This window comes from Ailuropoda melanoleuca, chromosome 2, assembly GCF_002007445.2.
Source record: "Ailuropoda melanoleuca isolate Jingjing chromosome 2, ASM200744v2, whole genome shotgun sequence".
Taxonomy (NCBI): Eukaryota; Metazoa; Chordata; class Mammalia; order Carnivora; family Ursidae; genus Ailuropoda; species Ailuropoda melanoleuca.
This window is the reverse complement of record NC_048219.1, coordinates 129,239,159-129,266,598: the sequence shown is the minus strand read 5'-3', so window position 1 is coordinate 129,266,598 and position 27,440 is coordinate 129,239,159. Positions and strand designations below refer to the sequence as shown.

General features: G+C 37.5%; 1 protein-coding gene across 22 annotated transcripts in view; it reads left to right on the top strand.

Moving 5' to 3' along the window:
* Positions 1–27,440, top strand: part of BAZ2B (bromodomain adjacent to zinc finger domain 2B) — a 395,156-nt gene that overhangs the window by 345,258 nt on the left and 22,458 nt on the right. For all 22 annotated transcript variants that reach the window (XM_034643322.1, XM_034643377.1, XM_034643371.1 and 19 more), the window contains 6 exons: positions 453–707; positions 1,664–1,878; positions 2,736–2,810; positions 3,996–4,239; positions 11,918–11,980; positions 12,966–13,110. In XM_034643322.1, coding sequence (XP_034499213.1) covers positions 453–707; positions 1,664–1,878; positions 2,736–2,810; positions 3,996–4,239; positions 11,918–11,980; positions 12,966–13,110 — 997 coding nt within the window. The remainder of the gene's footprint in view (positions 1–452; positions 708–1,663; positions 1,879–2,735; positions 2,811–3,995; positions 4,240–11,917; positions 11,981–12,965; positions 13,111–27,440) is intronic.

Below are 27,440 nucleotides of genomic sequence, written 5' to 3'. Positions count from 1 at the left end.
TACAGCCCACAGATGCACCCTGTTAGTTTCTGAGCTCCTAAAGTAGTGTGAAATATAAATTGGTCTCCATCATTAGAAGAAATCAGTACTCTACTCAGTATGTCCATGGGAAGGTACTTTTGAAATGTTTCTTATGTTATCTAATTTTTTCTCCAGCCACGTAAACCAATGTTTATCAATATGTAAGTTAGTTAAAATTAGTGTTCTCTTTTGCAGAAATCTAAGTTCATGTTGGGTTCAGGCAAAATTTATTGTTGATGAGTTGAATTCGAGACCATATCTGTACTTAATACCGTGGGATTGTAGAAATGCACCCAGGAGATTTACAATCCAGAGGGAAAATCACTGGTGTGATTGATGCGGGAAGAACAAAGACAGCAACTTCTTTTACTTCAGAAGATATAAAATCATGGCTTTAAAATTATTTATTTATTGTTTTGTTTTATGTGCAGCCTTTGCCAGAGTTGCCTCGTATTCCAGGACTTGTTCTCTCTGGAAGTACATTTTCAGACTGTCTCATGGTGGTGCAGTTCTTACGAAACTTTGGTAAAGTTTTGGGCTTTGATGTGAATATTGATGTTCCAAACCTGAGTGTTCTTCAAGAGGGATTGCTAAATATAGGGGACAGCATGGGTGAAGTACAAGACTTGCTTGTGAGGCTCCTCTCAGCTGCTGTATGTGATCCAGGTCTAATTACAGGATACAAGGTAAAAAAACCCAAAATATAAATTTTTTTTTAAATTTGTACTATCAGTGCATTGTTAGCTGGCTTTAGCATATTAGAAGATTGTATAGACTGATCCAGTTTTTTTCCTACGTGTCTCACGAAGTTAAATGTAGATCTGGTTCAGGTTAAATTGGTACAAACCTAGAAAAACCTGGCGCATAAAGCCTAAGGAATATAGATCATTCCCAAATTACTCTTTTCCTCTAGTTGTCAGCAAAAACCAAATTTAAAGAAATACCCATGTGATATTAGACAAAAGAGAAATCATAATTCATAAAACAGAACTTATGTGTGCCTTCTGAAATTATACTGTGTTCTGTCTTAATCACCGTGAAAAACTGAGGCTAATCAAAGCACCTATAGACCAGCACATGAAGACTCTTAATGTGGATACCCATTAAGTTCATATTTATCTTAATTTCAGCTAAGATACACATTTTGGTCAGCTTTGCTGCAGATAATATTGCAGAGTGAAAAGCTTCCAGATGCATCTGTTAATTTCTCCTCCATCTCCCTATTCCTTCCCTAGAGCAGGCAGTAGAACCCATGACACCAGAGAGCCAGAACACAGTAATAGGGCTCTTGAACCTGCTCCCCCACCACTACTGATAGAATGTCTAGATAAAGCCTGGAAAAGCTTAGGGTAGTCTCTATAGTCAAAAAAGGTGTGATAGATTATTTCTACCCATGAGTTTACATACTGTTCTCCCTACCTAACTTTTACTCAAGGGCTTGAAGAAGGAATAGAAGGATTACAAGTACTTAAATACTTGGCTATCATCTATTGCCTATTTTTAATCTCCACTCCATCAAAAATATGAATAAAGTCCTTGTCAGTAATATCTAGATCATGTAATATCCATATTTTAAAATCTTATTGTTTTTATGTCATGAATGGTTATGATCAATACTGATAAAAATGTCAAACTTTTATAGGCCAAAACAGCTCTTGGAGAACATTTGCTGAATGTTGGTGTGAATCGAGACAATGTTTCGGAGATTTTGCAGATTTTTATGGAAGCCCATTGTGGACAAACTGAACTTACCGAAAGCCTGAAAACCAAAGCTTTTCAGGCTCATACTCCAGCACAGAAAGCTTCAGTCTTGGCTTTCCTGATCAATGAACTGGCATGCAGTAAGAGTGTGGTGAGGTAAGCATATACCCACACTTTTCTGGTGATTGTTTTCTGTTTTGAATTTGCCTAATCACAAAATAATACAAATTTCTTATGGAAAATCTTGAAGTAACAGACTAGCACAAAAAAAGTTAAAATTACACTTGATCGCACCATTCAGAGGTGACTACTGCTAATAATATTTTAATATATTTCTTTGAAGTCTATTGAAACAAAAATTTGGATCATACGGTATACAGTCTTTATAACTTGTTTTGTTTATATAATAATTTTGTTAATTATTTATACACTGAAATGTAAAAATACTTTTTTTTGCTATAGTGCCAAAAATGAAAGAATCCAGAATTTTTCTTTTTTTCAATGTCTTTCAATGATAGATGTCTACCTGATTTTCCTTAGTAGCCATTCCTAGAATTATCCAGCTACTTTTTATTTTATTATGTGCTAATGCAGTCTTATATTTTTAGTTTATTTATTAATTTATACTTTTTTAAAAAGTACTTAGTCTCGTTTAAGAGTCAAAGTAAGTTCTCCACTCTAGTATTTCAAGATTTGGTGAACAAATTCCTGTTCATCTTCTTCTTGCTATTTATTATTTTACAGATTTAAATATGTTACTTTTAGTTCTTTACCTTTGTAAGAAAAGGATCAAGCCAAATATTTTGGAGCTATGCATTTCTATCATTACTGGCCATTTTAAGTTTTCCATATATCTCTAAGATATGATAATATATTAATGTAATTTTCAATTGTTTTTGCTATTCATAGGCAATCAGCATTTATACTTACCAAAAACTGCATCAGTTTGCTTATTACCAAATTAATGTATTGCATAGGGATTAATATATGTCTTCTAACTTTTGCATTGACAGTGAAATTGACAAGAACATTGATTATATGTCAAACTTGAGGAGAGATAAGTGGGTAGTAGAAGGTAAACTTCGCAAGTAAGTCCTGTTTTATTAAAGTTTGTTTACTGTTTTTCCTTTGTACAAGTTCCCCTGTAAAATATACAGATTGCAAAGATAGAATTTCAACTTTATTTTGTCTTAGAATTAGAAATGGTAAAACTTAATAAAGATGAAATATGAAATTAATGAAACTCAGAGTCAGAATTTGCAGTGGAAAAAAGTTAATAAGGAGATTCATTGAGCTCATATTCTTCAAACTTAGAAAACAGTCCATTTATCTTCTTTATTTCAAAGAAGTCAAGTAATCACATTTTCTAAGATTGTTGTTGCTATCTGGTTACTTTTGTCATAAACAGAATCTGTTTGGAACTACCACTTTTTTTTAATTGCTTTCTAATTAAAGTTTGCTTTTACAGAGGGTGTAAGATACCCGAATGTATTCAGCATTAAAACTTAATTAGCTTCCTGCCAGGAAATACAATGCTGAAATTATTCAACTTCTATAAGAGGATAGTTTCTTTGTGGTAATTTGAATTGAAATTTATCCAGTCTTATAGTACGAGATCAGGAATTATCACTTGGCATTGCTAGAGTTAATCTTTTCAGCCTTCTAAGTTTAATTTTTTTAAATGTTTTCTAATTCCAAAGAGATATCCTGAATAATTCTTGAAAGTTAATACATTCTGTAATTTCTGGAAACATGTTTGTTAAACTTCCTTAATTCTAATTTTTATTGTCATTGATGTATTCCTTACTGACAAAAATACCAGAAGGTATTTTTGCTTAAAACTTATGTTGTGCTCTTTGGGGCACCTGGGTGGCTCAGTCAATTAAATGTCCAGCTTTTGATTTCAGATCAGGTCATGATCTCAGGGTCATGAGATCGAGCCCTGGGTCGGGTTGTATGCTGGACATGGAGCCTGCTTGAGATTCACTCTTTTTCCCTCGCTCACCCTACCCCATGCGTGCGCTCTCCATCTCTCTCTCTCTCTTAAAAAACAAGGGGCACCAGAGTGGCTCAGTCAGTTAAGTGTCTGCCTTTGGCTCAGGTCATGATCCCAGGATCCTGGGATTGAGCCTGCTTCTCCCTTTGCCCCTCCCCTTACTTGTGCTCTCTCTCTCTCTCAAATAAATAAATAAAATCTTTTTAAAAAATGTTATGCTCTCTAAAAAGTACAGAGAGAAGACTTTACCATATCATCATTTTTTTCATATTTAAAGGCTCAGAATCATTCATGCTAAGAAAACAGGCAAAAGAGACACTTCAGGTGGCATTGATCTTGGAGAAGAACAGCATCCGTTGGGCACACCCACACCAGGACGCAAGCGAAGAAGGAAGGGGGGAGACAGTGATTTTGATGATGATGACGACGATGATAGTGATGACCAAGCTGATGAAGATGATGAGGATGAAGAAGATAAAGAAGACAAAAAAGGAAAGAAGACTGATATCTGTGAAGATGAGGTAATCAAATTTAGGTTGATTTTTAAACTTAACTAAGACTGCCTAACATATTGAAAAATAACACAGAATTTGGAGTCAAATGAATTTGCATTTGAATTCCATTTTGACAATTACTTGCCTCAGTTTCTTCATCTGAAAACTGCATGTTAGAATATTGGCCTTATAAAGGTTTTTGTGGTAACTAGGTAGATACTGAATACAGTGCCTACACATAGAAGGCACTTACACTGAATAGAAGAAGTTAAGTTTTTTCTTTTTATATAATGACTTGAGAATTCTCCAGAGAACTGTGCAGATTCTTTAACTTCAGGTATTCTCTCTCATTTGAGTAACATAGTACCTTACATTTGTACAATCCTTCATGCCCTAAAAGTGTTAATAGGTTTAGTAAGATTGGTATATTTCTTAAATACCAGTTTATCACGTGCCTAGCTTTGGGCACTTTTGATCAAAGATGAATAATTTACACTCTTACTGAGGAATATTTGAAATAAGAAAATGTAATGTGTCCCCTAATTGGATAGCAGTATTTACAATGTGCTAGTCAGGTACAAAGGAAAGGCATTTAACCTTTTTGAGGAATAAATTCTCACAAAGGCTTTCTGGACTCCTTAGCTGAGCTACAAGGTGGGCTGCATGTTGACCTGGGACGAAGCTACAGAAAAGTGTTCTAGGCAAAAAGAATAGCATGAGCGAGGACCCAGATGCCTGAAACCACAATGTGCTTTAAGGGAATTACAGGTGCTTCAGTGTTGCTAGAGAACCTCATATCCAACATCTGTGTACTAGGATCTTATACTTTTTTGGTGATAGGAAGCCATTGAAGGGTTATCAGTAAGGTAAAGACATGGTCAGACTTGAGTTTTGAGTGACTCATTATGGCAATTCTGCAGAAGATAGAAACAGATTTGGGTAGGGCATGATCAGAGGTGGGAAGATCAGTCAGGAGATAGTGCAATAGTTTAGATGAGTTGTGAGGGATCTGAAACTAGACCAATGGTAGTTGGGATGAAGGAGGAAAGGATTCAGTAAATATTTAGTGGGAAGAATGAGTAGTATTTGAAGATGGGCTGTGTAGGTTGATGGAGGGGTAGGATTGATTCCCAACTATCTCCTTGGGAGACTGCATGCTGTTGTTGCCATTACTGAGCTAGTGAAATCAGGAGAAGCAGATTAAATAGATGGTAGGGGACGATGGGAGGAGGAAACAGATAGTGGAAGATAGAAAATGATGGTAGCCTATTTTAGACTTGTTGAGTTTGAAGTGCCTATGCAGAAGTTCAGCAGTCAGTTGGATTTGAGATTCTGAAGCCTGAAGAAAAGGTCAGTCTTGAAAATATAAATCTGGAGGTTATTAGCACATAGACATTAATCTAAAATCATGAAGTGGATAAGTTTTCACAGGGGGATTGATTTAGTGAATAGAGTAGTAGACTGAGGCTAGAACCCCAGGGAACATCAGTATTTAAAATCTCACAAGGCTTTTTGCTGAAGAAGAAATAAAGAGGTAGGAGATTTCTGTAGTGGGTCAGGGATCCCCAAGATCACCTCCAGACTCACTGATTTAGTAGGAGAACTCACAGAACTCAGAATCTAGTCATGCTATGTCTATGAATTTTAGAGCAAAAGGAAACAAAGCACAACCAGAAAAGACATAAGGGCCAAAATCCAGAAGAAACCAGGCTCAACCTTCTAAGAGTCTTTTCCTAGGGAGTGACACATGAATAGGCTTATTTCTTCCAGCAATAAGTTGTGACATACATGAAATGTTGTATACTAGAAAAGCCCATTTGAGACTTGGTGCCCAGAGTTTTTACTAGGGGGCTGGCACCCCCTGCATAGCATGGGCCAAAATTCTAGACTCCCAGAAGAAAAGTATGAACCACATTGTTAGCACAGTTTAGCAAGCCAGTCTTGTCAAAGTGAAGTAAACCCTTCAAAATCCAAGTTCCCAGACACCAAGGGCCAATCTTATGAGCAAGCCTTTCAAAGGATAGCAGTCAGGCCCACAATGTTAACTCTCTTCCATTCGCGTCAAACATTTCAAAAAGGAGACAGTGATGAACAGTTTTAAGGCAGCAGGAAACTCATGTGCGGAGGACTGAAAGTGTTTCCTGAATTTGGCAATGTGGACTCCCTGGTAACTAGTGCCAGCACAGTTTCGTTAGAGGGGTAGGAGTGGAAGCCAGGCTATGAAGGAGAAAAATAGAAAGTGAGAAAGTGAAAATGAATGCTTTAAGCATTGTGCCTCAGAAGAAAGGATGTTAGTTTCTAGAGGTAGACAAAGACCAAGGATTTTTCAGATGTGTAAGAGTACGAGATGATCTTTGGTTGAACAGAGTCAACAAAATAAGAGGGGGGGGTTGAAGATTAAAGAGATGAGGAGAATAATTAATGGTATAAGGTCCCTAAACATTTTGGAGGATTTTCAGTCAAGGTGGAGGGGCTAGCTTTGAAGAGTAGGCTACAGGGAAGAAGGCAAGGTCATAGAGGTGTGTGTATGTGAGTGTGTGTGTGTGTGTGTGTGTGTGTGTGTGTGTGTGTGTGTGTGTTTAGGGAAGCTACCATAAGTCACAGAAATAGACATGTATAAAAGGAACATAAAGGTTAAAGTTCACTTATCAGAAAAGAATGCTAGAGATACTGATAAGCCTGCAGAATGATGCTCAAAAGACAATATACTGTCAATCATTCCTCCTGCCCTCCATTCCAGGAGTATTTAGCTAAGGAAGTTGAGAAAGAATTCTTTTTTTTTTTTTAAGATTTTATTTATTCACTTGTCAGAGAGGGAAAGAGTGTGCACAAACACGGGGAGTAGCAGGCAGAGGGAGAAGCACGCTCCCTGCTGAGCAAGGAACGTGATACAGGACTCCATCCCAGGACCCCAGGATCATGACCTGAGCCGAAGGCAGATGCCCAACCAACTGAGCCACCTAGGCGCCCCTCGAGAAAGAATCCTTTTCCTTTCCTGCACCAACTAAGTACTGCTGGAGAAATAAGGAAAGAAGACTTAGAGGGATGAATTTATTGATAGAATGTATGAAAATATTACCTAATCAAGACCAATGATGAATTACTGAATCAAAATTTTGACTGAATCTTGATAATGTGGAGGAACGTACAAGATCATGTGCCATACAATTCTCTTGAATGAAAAGAGCATAGATGCAAAATGTTTTCATAAATTTTTCCCCATGTTATATTTTAAACCAAAATGATAAAAATCACTAGAATGGCTTTACTTCTTTTGAGTACCAATCTGAAAAGGAGACTACATTGACATTCCTTGCAGAAATTAATTATTTACTAATGTTGTACTTTTGAAACCACTTGATCATATATGTTCATGCTGTGATAAATAATGTGAAGGGTATGTAATTTTGGATATCAGAATTGTAATTACTCAAACAAAAGATACCATTTATAACCAGTCTGCTTCATTTGGCGAGTGGAGCTGTCTCTGTAGAAGGAATTAAACCTTTCTGACCAATATTAATCACCTTTTCATAGAATTAGGATCACTGTTTAGCACTTAATGTTATAAATTGTTTTGAAGTGTTAACCCTCATAAATTTTAAAACTCTGTATTGGGATTTCAGTGTATTCTACTGGGTAGTTATCCCACTAAATTAGAGTTTATTTACAGAAATTATTTGTTTTGCCTGGCTGCTTTTTTCACACGGAAAATTAACAAACCATTCATTTTTTTAAGGGAGATTAAAAATCATTGTTAATTATTTAAAAATCATTATTAATGTTTCTTAGACCAGATGTATTATTTAAAGTGGTACTTTATTTTTTTGTGAGTGTTGAACTATAGAGTTAATTAGATTGTAGGGTTTCATTGATCAAAATCCTGGCAAATGTATAGCTTGTTACTAACATGAGTGAACAGTTTAAAAGCTTTTACAAATAATAAATATTTTAGGACCTAAGAAGGCAAATTAGCATTTCCTATAAATGATTTGAGAGCTACTCTTCATAATGAAGAACTGGCAGCCACTTCTCAATTTCCTATTAAATATAATTTTAACTATTTAATGAATCTGACTGATAAGATAGGCACATTATTCCTCCAGAAATAGATTTCGCCTCTTGATTAAAGTATAGGTCATGTCAGTAGTTTTACTTCTTAAAGGATTAATTGCAGAGACCCACATGATCTCTTTCAGTTAGAAAAAGCTTCTGCACAGCCAGGGAAAGAGTCAAAAAAACTAAGAGGCAGCCCATGGAATGGGAGAAGATATTTGCAAATGACACTACAGATAAAAGATTAGTATCCAAGATCTACAAAGAACTTCTCAGACTCAATACACGGGAAACAAATTAACAAATCAAAAAATGGGCAGAAGATATGAACAGACACTTTTACAATGAAGACATACAAATGGCTAACAGACACATGAAAAATGTTCAAAATCATTAGCCATCAGGGAAATTCAAATCAAAACCACACTGAGATACCACCTTACACCAGTTAGAATGGCAAAAATTGACAAGGCAGGAAACAACAAATGTTGGAGAGGATGTGGAGAAAGGGGATCCCTCTTACACTGTTGGTGGGAATGCAAGTTGGTACAGCCGCTTTGGAAAACAGTGTGGAGGTCCCTCAGAAAGTTAAAGATAGAGCTACCTTATGACCCAGCAATTGCACTATTGGGTATTTACCCCAAAGATACAGATGTAGTGAAGAGAAGGGCCATATGCACCCCAATGTTCATAGCAGCATTGTCCACAATAGCTAAATCGTGGAAGGAGCTGAGATGCCCTTCAACAGATGACTGGATTAAGAAGATGTCCATAATACAATGGAATATTACTCAGCCATCAAAAAGAACGATTTCTCAACATTTGCAGCAACATGGATGGGACTGGAGGAGATAATGCTAAGCGAAATAAGTCAAGCAGAGAAAGACAATTATCATATGATTTCTCTCATCTATGGAACATAAGAACTAGGAAGATCGGTAGGAGAAGACAGGGAAGAAGAAAGGGGGGGTAAACAGAAGGGGGAATGAACCATGAGAGACATTCGACTCTGGGAAACAAACTGAGGGCTTCAGAGGGGAGGGGGGTGGGGGAATGGGATAGGCTGGTGATAGGTATTAAGCAGGGCACGTATTGCATGGTGCACTGGGTGTTATATGCAAGTAATGAATTATGGAACTTTACATCACAAACTAGGGATGTACTGTATGGTGACTAACGTAATATAATAACAAATTATTATAAAAAATACAGTAAAAAAAAAGAAAATACTGCCCTTGACTAAGTCATAGATAGCTCTTTGTCTCAAACATGATCCCCTCTTCTCACTTTTCATTCCTTGAATACATGGAGTCTCTCTAATACTTAGATTTATGTTGAAACTTTTGTGAGCCTTAACTTCACAATTAGGCATGTAAGGTTATGTGGACAGTTAAACTCCAGCATACGGGGACATATAATGGCCCTCTCTGTTGGATGATAAACCATGGAGAACCAGGGCAGGGATTCTGTTCTTAATTTTGTTGTTGCCTTTCTCTCTGGTCTTTCAAGTTCCTTCACTCTCTTAAAATTATAAGGACTATTAGCCAGAGCTCCTTTAAATAAAACTTTAGTTTATATTTTATGTCTTTTCCATCATGGGAAGAGTCTTAGACAGGGCAGCTAGTTAATTTGGCTGATACATAGGTACTTCAGTGTCTTATTTCAAATATTTGTTGATTGAATTGTATTTTTACATAAGCAAATTATCAAACATTTATCCTTTGGTCAAAAGATCAGTTTAGAATCCTATAGATATGTAAATACCTATTTGAGAGTCAAGACTTAAAGATTTTAGGTTTTTTTAAAATCCCAAATAGAAATCATATTATTATCATAGAAATCATATTTCTTTTTTTTTTTTTTTTAAGATTTTATTAATTTATTCGACAGAGATAGAGACAGCCAGCGAGAGAGGGAACACAAGCAGGGGGAGTGGGAGAGGAAGAAGCAGGCTCATAGCAGAGGAGCCTGACGTGGGGCTCGATCCCACAACTCCGGGATCACGCCCTGAGCCGAAGGCAGACGCTTAACCGCTGTGCCACCCAGGCGCCCCAGAAATCATATTTCTATTAGGCACACAAAAAGTATGCCTGAATGCTTTTGTAACTTGGTTCACTAAATTTGGATAAGGAGTGGATAAATGATAGATAATGGTAAAACTGTTGAGATTTTCCTTTCACTTCCTTTTACTGGGGCGATAACCATACCGTTGTAGAAATACCCGTACGTGAGTAGTTGGTGGCAGTGTGGCTTTGTAACAATACTTAAAGAAAGTGAACATCAAAAATAAGTTTCTGGTTTTTTATCCTAAGATGTACCTGCATCTTCTCATTAAAGCACAATTTTCAGAAAAAACGAAAGTAATCATATATATATATTCAATGCCAGGAACTATGCCTAGTTGCTTTCAGATGTGTTCTTATTTAGTTCTCACAAAAATCCCATGTTACAGATGATGTTATGATCAATTTACATATAACAAAACAGTCTTAGAAGAGTTAAGTAATTTGCCTATATGATAGTGCCCCTGAGATTCAAGGAAGCACGTACACCTTCTATTACCTCATGCTTTCCCTCTCAAATATAATTTGGGGCTAGTTTTCCTATATTTATTTTCTAGAATGAAAAAATTCATATAACCATATATGTACTTTCCACTTATGAAATTAGTACTATACATAGTAGAGATAATTTTTTCTTCTAAAAGCTCAATGTGTTCAAAATATAACTTAACCTTCTTTGCTCTAAAAATGACTCTTTTGATTAATGGTAGCGGTATTTTTGCAGTTCCCAGATTTAAAGCCTTAATATCATAATTTACTCTTTCCTTCCTCTCCCTCACCCTTCCCTGCCTCAGATCCCAGACTTGTCAGGGCTTAGCAGTTCTAATTATGTAATATCTCTTACATCCCTTTGCTTTCCTCATTTCTATCTCTTTGACACCAGGGAGGCCCACATTCTCCTTCCCTCTTGTATCACTGCAGGGATCTACTAAAAAGATTTGCCAATTCTAGTCCTTTCCCTGCTCCAGGCCATCTTACAACTGTTATCAGATTAATCTTTGTAAAGCATAGTTCTGATGTTTAACCTCCCTCAAAGGATATTATTGTCCATTGCCAAGCATTTACAGCTCTCCACAGTTTAGCCCTCAACTCATCCATGCCTCATCTCCCACATTATCTCTTGATGTACCTTTCAGGTCATGTGTCAAACTTTCTGGAATGCCCTGCCTTCTTTTCTCTCATTGATCAATTCCTAACCATTTTTCAATAGCTGATTAAAACACAACTTCTTGAAACAAAAGCAACAATAGCAACAACAAAAACACAACTTCTTCCATGTAGCCTTTCTTGGTATAGATTCCCACTAGAATAAATCACACCCTCCCCTGAACCCCATGATTCTTAATCTCTACCTATCTTGAGATCCTTATAGTTGCCTACTATATTTGATGGGTTTTATTTTTTAGTGTTAATATTTTGTCTCCCTAGCAGATTATTTTATTTATAAAGAGCAACAACTGAATCTTACCTGTTTCCATAGTGCCTATCCTAGTACTTTGTGTATAGGAGACTTTCATTAAATATTTGCTGATTGATTAAAGAAATCTTCAAAACAGATAAATGATACTGTATTTTGTTATGTATAGGATGAAGGTGACCAAGCAGCAAGTGTTGAAGAGCTAGAAAAACAGATTGAAAAACTGAGTAAAGTAAGCACTTTTCAGATTATAGTTAACATCTTTTTTGCAGTGTTTAAAAGATCCACCTTATATGGGATTAGTTCTTCTGGCTGCTAAATAAAAACAAGCTTTTTTATAAGTAATTAAAATGAGGAGCTCTAGAAACAGTCTCACAATTAAACCTTAAAAGTTTAATGCCAAGGTTAAAAGCTTAAACTTAATCAGGGCCATATTCTTTAGCTCTTCATTTAAATACAAAATGAAAGTAAATGTATGGTTTTATTTCTTGGAGGTAATTACTTTTAAAGTTCAATCAAATATCATGGTAATAGTTTCAGCATCTTTTATTTTACATTACTACTATATTTGTGTATTTTATTTGCATTGGATTTATAAACTATATATTTGTGTACTTCTCACTTAAAATATTCAATTGAAAATTGAATTTCAGTAGCATTAATGAAGTTTTAAATGAACTTTTGTAAAAAATGAATTTTTGAAAGTATTATGAGATTAATATTATGAGATACCTATATATTATATCAATGTTAGAGTCATCTCAAATTTATCCCAAAACTTAGTTGTATGTTGCCTCGGTTTACAGTATGAGTATAAAAATAAGCAAATACAGATATGGTCAATTGCATATGTGAGAATTATTTGTCATGCACTATATAATCAATAGAATTGAACCAGTTTGTTCTGGCCAGTAAAATACTTGATCACATTGTTTATTATCAAGCATAAGATGAGCTTTACTATAAGATAACTGATAAAATAAAGCATCTCCTTAATCCATGGTAACAAAAATATTCCAGTTACTTTCAAAATTTCTAATTTTATAAGTGTTACTGAAATTGAAGTCAGGCATGTAATATTTAGCTCTTTTGCTGTCTGTTCCCAGTAGTGAAATTTATCTGCTTATTAAAGGCATAATAAGTGTAAAGTCACTTATATATTAATTTTTAAAGCATTTGACACCCATAGCTTAATTATATTCATCATTTTTTAACAGCAACAGAGTCAGTACAGAAGGAAGCTCTTTGACGCTTCTCACTCTTTGCGTTCGATGATGTTTGGCCAGGATCGTTACAGACGCCGGTACTGGATTCTTCCCCAGTGTGGGGGGATTTTTGTAGAAGGCATGGAGAGTGGTGAAGGTAGGAACTATTAATCTGTTACAAGATAATATAAGAAACCATATTTTCTAAAACCCTGTCACTTCTTCAATATATTTTGTGCTTCCAGAATCAAATTCGCTTTATGGGTAAACATTGTAAGACCTTGATTTCCATTCCTTTTGAACTCATAATGCCTCTTTTGCTGATAAATATTCTTTCCCTGTTCATGATTTCTTTTCTGCCGCTCTTTCTGACATCGAACATAAACTATTCTTTTCTAATTTAGCAGACAAGGATCTTCACCTGTATTATCCTTTATAGCTGCTTCTCCACTTTTTTCTCCCTTCCCATTGTCAAATTTTTTAACATGTGGTTTATTCTTCAACCTTTGCATCAAGCATCCATCCTGACAGTACCCCTGGAGATAACTTGCTTAAACTAAGATCCTTGTCATAATCCTCATTCATCTTGAAATCTTGTTGATGTTTGAAATTTATGATCACCTCCTTCTCCATTATACTTTTTTCTTTCTCGATTTTGTGTTACCACACAATCCTTGATGTTTTACCTTTAGACTATTCTCTTGCTGCCTCCACTTGTGTTGCACTAACTAACTCTGTACACAGTGCATTTATGTGCTAGAATAAACTGTCTGGAATTGAACTTTTTAGAACTGTGTGTTCGGGTGTTTCCAAATGTTAACGTTCTGATGGGACTGAGAGTATTATGTCAGGTGCTTATAAGTTCGAGTATGTAGCTATGGCTCCATGGTGATGCATGTAGGCAAAAACTTCTCTCAACACATTTTTTTTTTGAACACCCGCTTTATGCCAGGCATTTTTAGGTACTGCAGGAGGTTCAAAGTTATATAAAACACAATCCATGCCTTGTAGTAGTTTAATAGTCCAGTGGAAAGAGAGGATTGATTAATCACATAGATGTCCACACCCAAATTTTTATGTAGTTGTTTTTAGCAATGGAACCACCCTTTTTTAAAAATAAAAATCTTTTGCAGGGGGCAGGTAATAATGCATGTAAAGTACTTAGAGTAGTGGCTGACATGTAGGCTTTGTTGGCATATAGTAAACAGTGTTGTTTTACACAATAATATCTTTCCTATGGCTTCAAATTATATGAAGTAAGAGTATGAAGTCATGTACTGGAATGATACGTGAAGCTCATGCTCTGCCTTCCCAGCGCAGGAGTTGCTAATGGAGTCAGGGAGGGTGCATGGAAACTTCAGCTGCCTTTTATTTCTTTTTAAAAATTGGATCTTGATGGGCCAGCATGTTGATTTTACAGACTAGTGTGGTGAGTTCCTTTTTTAACTTTTTACATAAAATATTTTAAAATAAAAATATTTTAAGCATGGAAAAAACAGTAATAAATAAATGAGACTACATGAATCTAAAAAGTTTTTGCACAGCAAAGGAAACCATCATTGAAATGAAAAGGCGATCTACTGAGTGGGCAAAATATTTGCAAATCTTATATCTGATAAGGGACTAATAACCAAAGTATATAAAGAACTCATGTGACTCAAAGCAGAAAAACGATCTGATTAAAAATATGGGCAGATCTGAATGGACCTTTTTCCCCAAGAAAACATACAGATGGCCAACAGGCATAGGAAAAGGTGCTCAATATCATTAATCATCAAAGAAATGCAAATCAAAATCACAATGAGATCTCACTTCATACCCGTTAGAATGGCTAGAGTCAAGAAGACAAGAAATTACAAGTGTTGGTGACAATGTGAAGAAAAGAGAACTCTTGTTGGTGGAGATGTAAATTGGTAAAGCCTATGGAAAAGAATATGAAGGTTCCTCAAAAAATTAAAAATAGAACTATCATATGATCCAGCAATTCTACTTCTGGGTATTTATCTGAAGAAAATGAAAACACTAACCCAAAAAGGCATATGTGCCCCCATGTTCACTGCAGTATTATTCACAAATTATTCCATATCATTCACATATTATTCCAGGATATGGAAACAACCCGTGTGTCCATCAATGAATGAATGGATAAAGATGATGTGATCTACACACACACACACACACACACACACACCATATGGAATGTTACTTAGCCATAAAAAAGAATGAAATCTTGCTATTTGCCACAACATGGATGGACCTCAAGGACATTATGCTAAGTGAAGTCAGACAGAGAAAGACAAATACCACATGATCTCTCTTATATGTGTAATCTCAAAAAATAATAAAAGAAAAAGAAAAGTAAACCAAGCTCATAGATACAATGAACAGATTGGTGGTTGCCAGAGGTGTGTGTGTGGGGGGGTGGTAGAAGAAATGTCTTAAATGCGTTAACTGTTTTTTTAGTTTTGTTTTAGTTTAAATAAATTAAAAATTTAAAAATCTTAGGTAGAACCCCAATATCTAATAAAAATAGAATTTTTCTGATTGATGTATCTGGGGAACTCCCAGCCTTTCCAGGTAGACCTATATCCCAATATACTTGCTTTCCAACCCAGGGATGGTACCAAAGGCAACTCTAGGAAAAGTTAGAACTTTGCAAATCAGAGTAAAGTCAGAGCCAATCAAAGGTATAAACACGAAGTGCCTAAAAGGCTCAAAACAGGGAAATGTTTATAGCCTACTTTAATATTTTATCACAATTTTTGGCCATCTCTATCACTAGACTATGAGCTTTGAAGGCAGAGACTAATAGGCAGGGGAACTACACTAAAATAATCTGGGAGTTAAGTACACATTGGATTGGCAAAAAAGGGGGTGAAAAATCAATTGTGGAATCATTCTAGTAACCTAGATAAAAAGTAGGGAGGCCCTAAGCTCAGGTGCAAACAAGGAACATGGGAAGACCATGATATCATAAAGGTAGAATTCCTATGAGAAATTATTGTATATTATATAAATGGAATCAAGATAAATTTGATGAATTAATCCTCAGCAGAAACATTGTGATTTTTTAAAAAACTGAATCAAAGAAGACAAGAGGAGGAGCTTGTTCAGAATGAAATTAAATGCAAGTTTTAGTATAGAAATCTATTTTTTATTTAAATTTGATTAACATAGTATTATATCAGTTTCAGGTATACAATATAATGATTCAACAGTTCTATACATTACTCAGTGCTCATCAGGATAAGTGTACTCTTTTTTTTTTTTTAAAGATTTTATTTATTTGAGAGAGAGAGAGAACAGGAGCAGGGGGAGGGGCAGAGGGAGAAGCAGACTCCGCGCTGAGCACAGGCCTCAACGTAGGGCTTGACCTGGGGCTCAATCCCAGGACCCTGAAATCATGACCTGAGCTGAAGTCGGGTGCTTAACTGACTGAGCCACCCAGGTGCCCCAAGATAAGTGTACTCTTGATCCCCTTTATTTCATTTATCCCCCAACCCACCTTCACTCTGGCAGCCACCAGTTTGTTCTCTGTATTTAAAGAGTCTGGGGTTTTTTTGTCTCATTTTTTATTTGTTCATTTGTTTTGATTCTTAAATTCCACATATGAGTCAAATCCTATGGTATTTGTCTTTTTCTGACTGACTTATTTCACCTAGGACTATACCTTCTAGTCCTATACATGTTGTTCCAAATGGCAAGATTTTATTCTTTTTTATAGCTGAGTAATATCCTCTGTGTGTGTGTGTCTGTGTATGCCACATCTTCTTACTCATTCACCTATTGATGGACACTTGGGTTGCTTCAATATCTTGGCTATTAAAAATTAACGCTACATGCAAAAGAATGAAACTGGATCACTTTCTTACACCATACATGAAAATAAAGTCAAAATGGATTAAGGACCTAAATGTAAGAGGGAAACCATTAAAATCCTAAAGGAGAATACAGGCAGTAACCTCTCTGACACCAGCCATAGCAGCTTCTTACTACATATGTCTCCTGAGGCAAGGGAAACAAAAGCAAAAATAAACTATCAGGACTTTATCAAAATAAAAAGCTTCTGCACAGTGAAGGAAACAATCAATAAAACTAAAAGACAACCTATGGAATTGGAAAAGATATTTAGAAATGACATACGTGATAAAGGATTAGTATCAAAAATATATGAAGAACTTATAAGACTCAAATACTCAAAAAGCACAGTCCAATTAAAAAAATGGGCAGAAGATATGAATAGACATTTTCCCAAAAAAGACATACAGATTGCGAACAGACACATGAAAAATGCACAAATCACTCATCGTCAGAGAAATACAAATCGGAACCACAATGAGATATCACCTCACAGCTGTCAGAATGGGTAAAATTAACAACACAAGAAACAAGTGTTGGTGAGGATGTGGAGAAGGGGCAGCCCTCTTACACTGTTGGTGGGAATGCAAACTGGTGCAGCCAGTGGAAAACAGTGTGGAGCTTCCTCAGAAAGTTAAAAGTAGAACTACCCTACATTCTAGCAATTGCATTACTAGGTATTTACCCAGAGAATACAAAAATAGAGACTCAAAGGGGTACATGCACCCCAGTGTTTATAGCAGCATTATTTATAATAGCCAAATTATGGAAAGAGCCAAAATGTCCATATACTGATGAATGGGTAAAGAAGAAGTGGTATACACACACACACACACACACACACACACACACACACACACACAGAGTGGAGTATAACTCAGCCATAAAAAAGAATGAAATCTTGCCATTTGCAGTGACGTGGATGGAGCTAGAGAGTATTACGCTAAGTGAAATAAGCCAGTCAGAGAAAGACAAATACCATAGGATTTCACTCATGTGGAATTTAAGAAATAAAACAGATGAACATAGGAGAATAAAAGAGAGAGGCAAACCAAGAAACAGACTATTGACTGTAGAGAACACACTGATGGTTCCCAGAGGGGAGGTGGGTGTGGGGACGGGTGAAATCGGTGGAGTATTAAGGAGGGCACTTGTGATGAGCACCGAGTATTGTATATAAGTATTGAATCACTAAATTGTACACCCAAAACACTGTATGATAACTAACTGGAATTTAAAAAAAAAAACTTAAAAAATAATGCTGCAGTAAACATAAAAGTGCATATATCTTTAGAGATCTAATTTTAAATCTTAAAATTACAGAAATGTTGTAAAATTGTGAGTCACTTGTTAGATGCAGAGCCTTGGTAAAGCTTAAGAGCGGTAAAGAAGTACCCAGGCACGTCTCTTTGCCTTATCTGTAAGAATCATCTTACATCTTACATCTTAAGGGGGGGAAAAAAAAAAAAACAAGCCCTGCTGCAGACCAATTACATATTCTTCAATGTGATTTAAGGGCTACATCAATCTCAATCACCTGGGCATGTAAACTTGAAGTTATCTAGGGCATCAACTTTCCTTCAGAATGGCTAAAGTTAATCTCTTTGCAACACTGCTGAAATCAGTTCTTTATTAATACGTATGTGGATTATTACACCTGTCCCCAACTTCTCTATATACAGTCTCTTCCTTCTATTACATTCTGTCGTCATGTCATGTCTCTACTCCAAAACTTTGAATGACTCCCTATTGCTGATAAGATGATGTAATAAGTCTGTATACAACCTAGCATTCAAGCATTCAAGGCCTTCTATAAATCTGACTTCAAAATATCTTTATACTGTTTTCCAATATGAATTAGCATAGACAAGTCTGCTCACCATTGCTTAACATGTGCATTCCTCCTTCTTTGCATGCTTTGTTTTGTCAAATTCTGTTCAATGTAATGCTAATTTGCCTTTTCTTTGCCATCTAAATTTCACCTTTCTTCATCCAGCTCAAGTTCTAGCCCTTTTACAAATAATTCTTTAGCTTATGTAAGTGGAACTAATTTTTACTATCTGTGAACTCCTAGAAAACCAAGTAATTATACCATTATCTTGGCAGTTGATAGATATACTGTTCATATTATTTAAGTTTTATAATTGTCATGTACTTTTTGATTCTTAGTGTTAAACATAATACTTTATATATCAGGCACATTAAAAATACTTTAAGAATTAAATGTCTTTATAAGGTTTATAAGAATAGATTATAGGAAACTTTTCATTTTAATTTTAGGCCTCTCAGATTAAATAACATTTATTGAATTTGTAGTTATGGACCTCAGTTTCTATTCAGGCCCTACCACTTAACCTGTCTGGACCCTGAACTTTCTTTCTACAAAAGAATTTTAATACGCTCTATATAAGTTCTTTTGTTGTTATCATGTCAAATAATAGATTTAAGAGAGCTACAAAGTGATATATAAACATTAATTGTACTTTATACTATTATTTGTGGTTGTTGTATGGTACAGGGAAAAATAGGAATAAATTTTCACCTGGGGTTATTTTCTCATAAAGTTTTTATTAATTCACTGATGAATGTGCTATATTATTTTAAGTGCTATGAAAGTTATAAAATAAATAACAGATGTAGATTCCTTCTCTTTATCTTACAGCTAATTAAAATGGAAAAACCTTTATGATTTTAATCATCAGGTTTTTAATATGCACTTATATTGTGCCTTGTCCTTAAGTACTATGGAGATACAAAAGAATCAATTAACCTTCTCTATCCAGAAAGAGCTTACAATCTAATTGGAAAGATATACCATACATGAAGGCAAAGAACAAGAGCATATCAATGTGCACTATAGGCAAGTAGTGTATCTGAGAGGCAAGGCTGATAAGGATGAATAAGTACTAACTGGTAGAAACTACCATAAAATAAGTGGATATTAAAAGTTAATGCAGTGTTAACAATATGCAATATTCTATTCCTCTCATTTATCACTTTTTAAAAGTTATCTGAAAGCACAATCTGTTCTTATGAAGTTAGATTTCACAACATTCATCTATTTAAAATTTTAAATGTGCAAGTTTTTAAAAAATAAATGCCCAAGTATTTTTAAAAATCCCTACTATAGCTTCATCCAAAGAGAAGATATCAGATCTTGGATTACCTCCAAAGAAAATTATTAATTAAATTGATGTTGTACAAGATGCAAGATAACTCACACCATTAAGTGAACCACACGGTGCTAATAACAACAAAGTTTATCAGTGTGGTAACTCTAGAGTAGAGACGTAACAAAGAACATGGATCTGCTAAGCCCCCATATTGGTTCCACAAGAGTGTTGTTCAGTTGCAGACTGGACAAGCAATAAGAGCACCCCAAGAGAGATGCCTTCCTTCATACTCTGTTTTTTTAGGTTAGTCCGAGAGAAGGTAGAAAATCCTTTGTTTCTCTAAGCAATGGCATATATATCAAAGGACCTCTGGACCTGGGAACAGCAGCAGGGAGTACGAATACAAAGGGCAGATTCCACATACTGAGAGCCTTGGGAACAAAGGCCCTGCTGTCCCTCTGCAAACTAGCTCAGTGGCTAATCTAGCTTGCCGATGGACCTCAGGGAAGAGGGAGAGCCCCTGTAGGCATTTAGCTAAAACTGAGGGTTTATTCCCCTTCAGTCCACTGCCTGATCCTTGGCGTGGCTCTCTAGATGTACGCCTTCCCATCTGGAACAGTTATCAATTGGATTTTAGATGTGTCTTCTGAAGGAGATATCAGATAAGCCAGAGGAATTCCAAAACGAACAAGATTCCACAACATTAGTAGATTTAGAGTTCCCCTGAGCCATGTGTCTATAGTATATTCAACAAATGGTCTGAAACTATGCATTTATACTACTACTCAGGTCAAGGAATCAATGCTAATGTGTTCAGTGACAAGAGCCCAAGCCTTTTCAATGGCAGTGTCCCCTAGGGTAGCCGATTTTGGGTCATATCCTCAGCTTCATGGGTGCCTATCAAGGAAAGAGCCCTTGTGCAAAGTAATGAAAGCTTGTATCCCTGCATACCTGTCGACTTAAAAGTAGGTTCTGATGCTGATACTAGAGATCATAGCTGGGAAAGTCTCAAGTGTCTTAGATTTTGAGTCACTATTAGCACCACATTCTAACCAACTAAGCTAACCAGCCAGTTTGAGTCATAATAAAGGGTCTCCTAGTTATTCCCAAAGTGTGTAGACAATGTTATGTCCAGGTAGGAAGCAGGAAGGCCTTGCTTTTCACGTAAGAAAATAAGTGCCGCTGGATCACTGAGAGGGCCAGCCAGTGTGGTTCCGTGCTGCATTTTGTATCCACATGGCAGTTACGCTTCCTGAGGTTAGCACACTGCCCGCGTGCTCTTAGTCAGACTCAGCTGTAGGTCTGACATAGAGAAAAGTGTGATCGGGCGCCTCTGATGTGGGAAATGGATCGCTGGGAGCTGGGATGTCAGGATAGGAGAGTCCCTCTGCTTCAAAGAAGATGAAGAGAGTTTTACACAGTATAATTAGTAAGGACAGAATTACAGATAGCCCAAGCAAATGAGGACTCTGGAGTAATGAGGAATTCCTGCGGCATTGCCTGGGAGTGGAATGCCCAGAAGGTCCTCCATAATTAAGTAGGTTGAGGATGACAAATACAACATCCTGATGCTCTGAAATAAGTGTCATTGTGTGGGATAGCTGTAGAGGACTATTCAGTACAGTTTGATAATATGTGTAAGAAAGGCAATGAGAGAATTATTCACACTACATCCACGCTCTCACCTTCTGTGGTCAGGCATGTTTATGCCCACGCCAAGTCCATCATTATCTTCAGGGGTGATCCATACGGTCTGTCCTTTTTTTCTGGAACGGTAAGTTCCACATGAAATCAGGAGGTGCTATTTTCCCACCAAAGATGTCCTCCAGATGGAGTCCACTGTCTGGGTATAAGGACGGCAGCAAAATCTCCTGCTTGTAGAATGAGTGCACAACAAAAATTTAGAACTGTTTGGAATAAAGAGAGAATCAAAATTGCCCCTCCTGCGGGTGTTGCTTGAAAGTGTCATCTGGAAAGCAAGAGAATATCAACATTTGTATCCATCCATTCATCCATAATATGAACAACAGGAATCTCCCAGCCGCCTGTTGAAAGGTACCAAAAAAGGAGAGGAATGTTGAGGCATAAAAACTCAGTGTCCCCAGCATACCAAGTAGATTCTTCAGCTCGGCTCTTCAACTTCAAGATGTCAGGGAACTTCACCAAAGTGGAGGGACCTTTATGAGGTGTGAGGAGTGTTCAGAGTATAAACAGTAGAGGGCAGCCAGACCAGACAGTGGACGGAGGTTGTCATGGAGGGGTTAGTGCAGCCATCTTTTAGAATACTGCTCCAGCATTCTGTACTGCCTGTGGAGAAGAGGGAGCGTGGACCAACCATTCAGTACTATGTTGGCCAGCCCATCGTTTAATGGCAGCAACTGAGAAAGGAATTCCAATTGTTTGATTGTATCATTTCTGGAAGCCCTACTATATAATAAATATGCTTCAGTCTTAATAGTATTATTCAGTCCACACATGGAAGAGGCACAGTAACTCCTTCATATCCAGGAAAGGTGTATACTATTCAGTGGCTAGAGGAAATCAGATACTCAAAAGCTAACAAATGCCATCAGAATATCTTTGCCGGAGTCAAAGACCCTTGTAGTGCCAGTGTCAAACAGGGTTGTTAAATAGTGAAATGGTGTGGTTCAGTACCCCTGCCTGAATCTGTTCTTGCATAAGAAATGCAGTCTTTCTTCTCCAGGTATGTAACTGTGTTGTGCAGCCTTGGCAGGCCTGGTCAGTGCATCTGAGTGTTGACAACATGCCTGGCCAACAGTTACCAAAGCTGCCAGTAGAGGTCACAACAATTATGTCCAACTGATATGTGGACATGCTTCTGCAGGACTTAAATATCCCAGTATTTCCATGCCAGTATGCAGTCTACTAAAGCAACAATTGGAGTTCACACAAAAGGCCCAAAAGCCTTGGTAGTGATTGTGATTCTGGGCTTTGAGCCATAGGTAACGACCAACTCACAGCCCCAATAAAGGAACTTGTTGGCCAAGGCTTTTTTGCATTCTGGAACTGTAGGTACTTGGTCCCTCGTTTCTAGCAAGCCCATAAATGTTTGAGGCTCTTCTCCTTTCCAGCATAGTGAACTGAGGAGGGTGGTTAGCAGTCCCTTGGAGAGGGGCCCAGGGACAGACCCCGGCCCTACTCCTTCTTAAATTTGAAAGAGCCCAAATCAGGGACAAAGAAAGTCTGGCTTCTGGAGTTGAATCAAACTCATAAGGTGGAGCTGATGACTGTGAATATTTCCACCCATAACCCCGTTTCAGGAGTTGAGATGATACAGGGTATTTCCCTAGGTTCTATTCTCCAGATCCTTTCTTGAAAAGTCTAGAGACTGTGAGATCTTACCAGATGGTGAGTGGGGGTGAGGCTTAACAGCCATAATCTCTGTAGGACAGTCCTCCCCAGGCACCTTCTTCACCTAATCTGGCAAATCCCCCTCTCCAAACAAGTCTTCAGGCCTGCGGCGGTTGGATCTTCTGTGTCTCATTTCACAGGTCTCTTTTCCACCATCTCAGGTTTTTGAAGTGGATGACACTTCCACACTCTAGAATTACACAACCCATCAACTTCTGTCTTACCGGTCCTTCCTTTTATGAGCAGTGCTACATTTATTGGTGTGAGGGAGTCTCTGCCTGAAGTCTAGCCTATCTTCTCCTTCCTTTGTTCCTTTTTACTTTTTATTTTGTATAGAAACCTGTGCCGTGCATTAGGCTCTGTCTTTCCATTTCCTCCCCTGAAGTGGGGCTTATGTGACCTGAAAGAACTACTTCTTTTCTAACATTGCCTCTCACCTGAAGGAGTAAAGTCAAAACCATTGTCCACTTAGGTGGACCTGTTCTGATTCTGTCATTTAACATTCTTTGCACCAAGATCATGTTGTCAGGCCTTCCCCTCTCAAGCCCTGGGTTTTCTTACAATCATGCTAACATAGCTAGTGTCTCAGAGCAGCTACGTCCTATGTGGATCTAGTCCAGTGCACATTCAAGAGTCTCAGGAAAATCACCCCAACAGGGATCTGTTTTACCAAAGCTACCAGGCATCCAGTTTGAAAGGGGTGGCAATAGCTGTCCCAGCACCACTAGTCAACCCAGACTGCTCATTCTGTAACGAGGGCGTGTGTTTCTCCCTCCTCCACTTGTTTTAATACCACTGTGGTCCCTTCATCATGCACACAAGCAAGCCAAGCCTCTAAGGATGCTGCCAAGTGCTGCTTTTGATAGTGGACCTGTTGAGAACCTAGCTCTTCTGCCTCTGCTTGTTGCTGGATTTCCTTCTGCTGGAATCCCCACTCAAGCTCCTATAGAGATGCCTCACAGTAACTGGCTTCCTACCACAGGAGCTAGTTGCCTCAGATATCATTAACAGAGTGATTGTGGGAGTTTGCCCCACTTTCCCTTCTACAGGGTCTGCCGTCACCCTTTCTAGTTCACCCTCCAACTTAGGACTTAGGAAAATCTCTAAGCTGGTAAGGAAGGAAGGATGACTGCATTTCAAGCCACTTTATCACCACTAGTCTCCCTGTTTAGTGTACACTTAAGGGCTTCTGGCATCTTTGGGCATAGCTACTGAGACCATCCTAACTCGACCAAGTGAATAAGCACTGACCCCAAGGAGAAAATCCCCCACCCCTGAGTGCTCCCCTTCCAGTAATGCATGACATTAGGACAAGCTGCACGGTTACAGAAACCACTGATGACACACATAGTGCTAAATGCAGCAAAGTTTATTTAAAGGCAACTTATAAGCAGAGAAGTAACAGTACACAGGATCTTCCAGCTCCCACAGTGGTTCCACAGGACTTGGACGTGTGATAAGAGCACTCCAGGAGATAAAACACTATACCTTACACCTTGCTCTGTATTGATGGGTTATTGTGCGAAAGAGCAAAAAGCACTTAGTTTCTCTAACAGTAAACCTATCAAGGGACCTTCAGGTCTAGGAACAGTGCTAAGGGGTATGCATACCAAGAAGCAAAGTGGGTATACCTAGGACCCTGAGAACAGTGTTGATGTTAGCTAACTAAAGGCTTTACTCTCCTCCTGCTGGCCCTTGGCAAAGTGGAAAGAAAATGAAACAAGTTTGTTGTTAATTATATGTATATACTGTGATGTGAATGTTACGCTTCCATTTTGTATTAGGATGTGGTTACAGCATTGGGTCTAGAAGTACAAAACAAATTCCTGTTATGGGTATGTGGGGGAGTCTTACCTGAAGGGAGACGGTATAGTGGTATCAATCATCTTTTTTTAAATTCCTGAATCAGACTGGGAAGGAATAATCCTAGAGAGACAAAATATTGAGTATCTGCTTCCCTTAGTCTTCTCCACAGTAATAGCAAGAAATCTAGGAGCTGGGTCATGGTCGCACTATCGACGTGAAGACAGCTAAAGAGCAGTGCAAGTACTTCTGAGGCTGTGCTGTACTGAATGGGAAAGTGCCTGTGGGTCCTGGGAGGAAGCCATTGCATAGACACCTGTATTCTATGCCAGGGTTTTTACGTTTCTTATGTCCTTTATCCGTGTTTTATTTACAGTGTAGTAAAATTTATTTGAAAGTTATAGCTTGCTTCAGCCCAACTAAAGAGAGCCAAAGGAAAAAAATTTCACTTCAACTTAGAGTGGTGGACCCCTGGGGTCCAACGACAACTGTTAGGTGAATTGAGAGGGTTCAAAGTATTTTTGGTAAAACTCAGGTAGACGTAGTCTCTTTCCAGTAGAAAACATGGTATTTTTTTAGGATCTATTTTAATTGAGAAATGGTATTTTCCTTGTCATTATGCACTTAACATTTACTACCAGGGAAATGAATCAAGTGAACAGAACTCCCTATTTCATCTCTTGTCTTCCTCTTCTTCAGTCGGTTTTGAAGATGTTTTTTTAATACTTATTGACACATGTCAGAGAAGGATTGGAAGGAACCGGGGGTTGTATGAAATGGAGATAGAATATTATTTAAAATTAAAGAATCTCTTTATACTAAACATCCTATATATACTTTCAACTTTTTAAAAATAATTTTACATTTTAAGTAGAGGTTCAGGTGGTTATAATTAAGCAATGTGAATATAAAAGTTAAAGACAACCATGAGTAGGCTATTAAAATGTATCATCAGCTCAGTCTACCTTATTACATATAAATGGGAAGTCATCTAGTCTCAAACAAGTAAAAATTGGTTGACTGGTTGGTTAGTCCATTTGTTTTTGGACATATGACAGAGGTTTTATAAGATACTAGTTCTCAGGATAAATCAAGAATAACTATTAGTACTTCTTTACTAACCAATAACTTGTATAAAGCTCAGGTATATGAAGACAATATTTGTGACTCTTCACATTTGCCTAATTGGAGGTGATGAAGTAGGTTTTTCTTCTCAGGGCAAGATCTCAGGGCGAGATCAAGTACTCTACCTGGCGCCTGTGAATTTGAGGTTTCCCAAGCTGGTTGGTAGGAACGGGTACTATTCCCACGCTGTATGAGCACCTAGCACTGTCACCTCTAATCCTTTTCAAGTGGTTCTTTCCCTGGTCTCAGGTGGGTTCCTGACGCATTGGCACTGATGAGTATTCAGCTGAACACTCGGGGGTCCATCCATAGACCTGTGGAGTTCTCTCTCTAGGCAACTCTCTCCTCTCCAATACTCCATCCTGAGCGCTCGAGCCACTTGGGTCTCCCTTGGACTCTCAGTTCCATCTCCTCATTTCAGGAGTCTGCCAGCTCTGCCTGGATTTCTCCCTGTGATGTAGCCTGGAAAGTGTCCCAAGGCAGTAAGCTGGAGCAGTCGTAGGGCTTGCTGCATTTGTTTTCTCTCATTGTTACCTGATGTCCAGTTTCTTACAAACTATTGTTTCATATATTTTGTCTGTTTTTTGGTTGTTTCATGCCAGCAGGTGAATCTAGTCCCTGTGACACCTGATTGGCCAGAAGCATAAGTCTGAGGAATAGGCTTTTAATTTGGGGTAGACACTAATATCAAGAGAAGGATGTAAGAGCTATTTCAAACATTAACAGAAGATTGGTTAATGAATCATGATATATCCATATAACAGAATATTATGCAGCTGATGAAGTACAGTTTATGTTTTGCCATTGAAAGCTGTTAAGGTGTATAGTGAAAATATTAAATACATTATTTTATTTCCTCATTAAAAAATATTTATTGAGTCCCTATTTTATAGCAGGCACCACGTTAGGCATTTGGGACCCAATAATAAGCAAGGTAGACATTGTTCTACCTTTAAGTAAAGCTTGTTGATTTAAATTCTAGTGTGTGGGAGGGGGAGTGGAATAGAAAGTAAGCAGATTATTGTGTCTAATGGTGAATTCTGCCAAGTAAATATACAGAATGATATTCCAAGATGAATGGGATGGGGACCCTGCTACAAAATAGGGTATACCTCTGTGACAAAATGACAGTTAATCTGAAACATGAGGATAAAGAGCCAGCCAGTAAAACAGTATTCTAAGCAGAGGGAATAGCAAGTGGAAAGGCCCCAAGAAG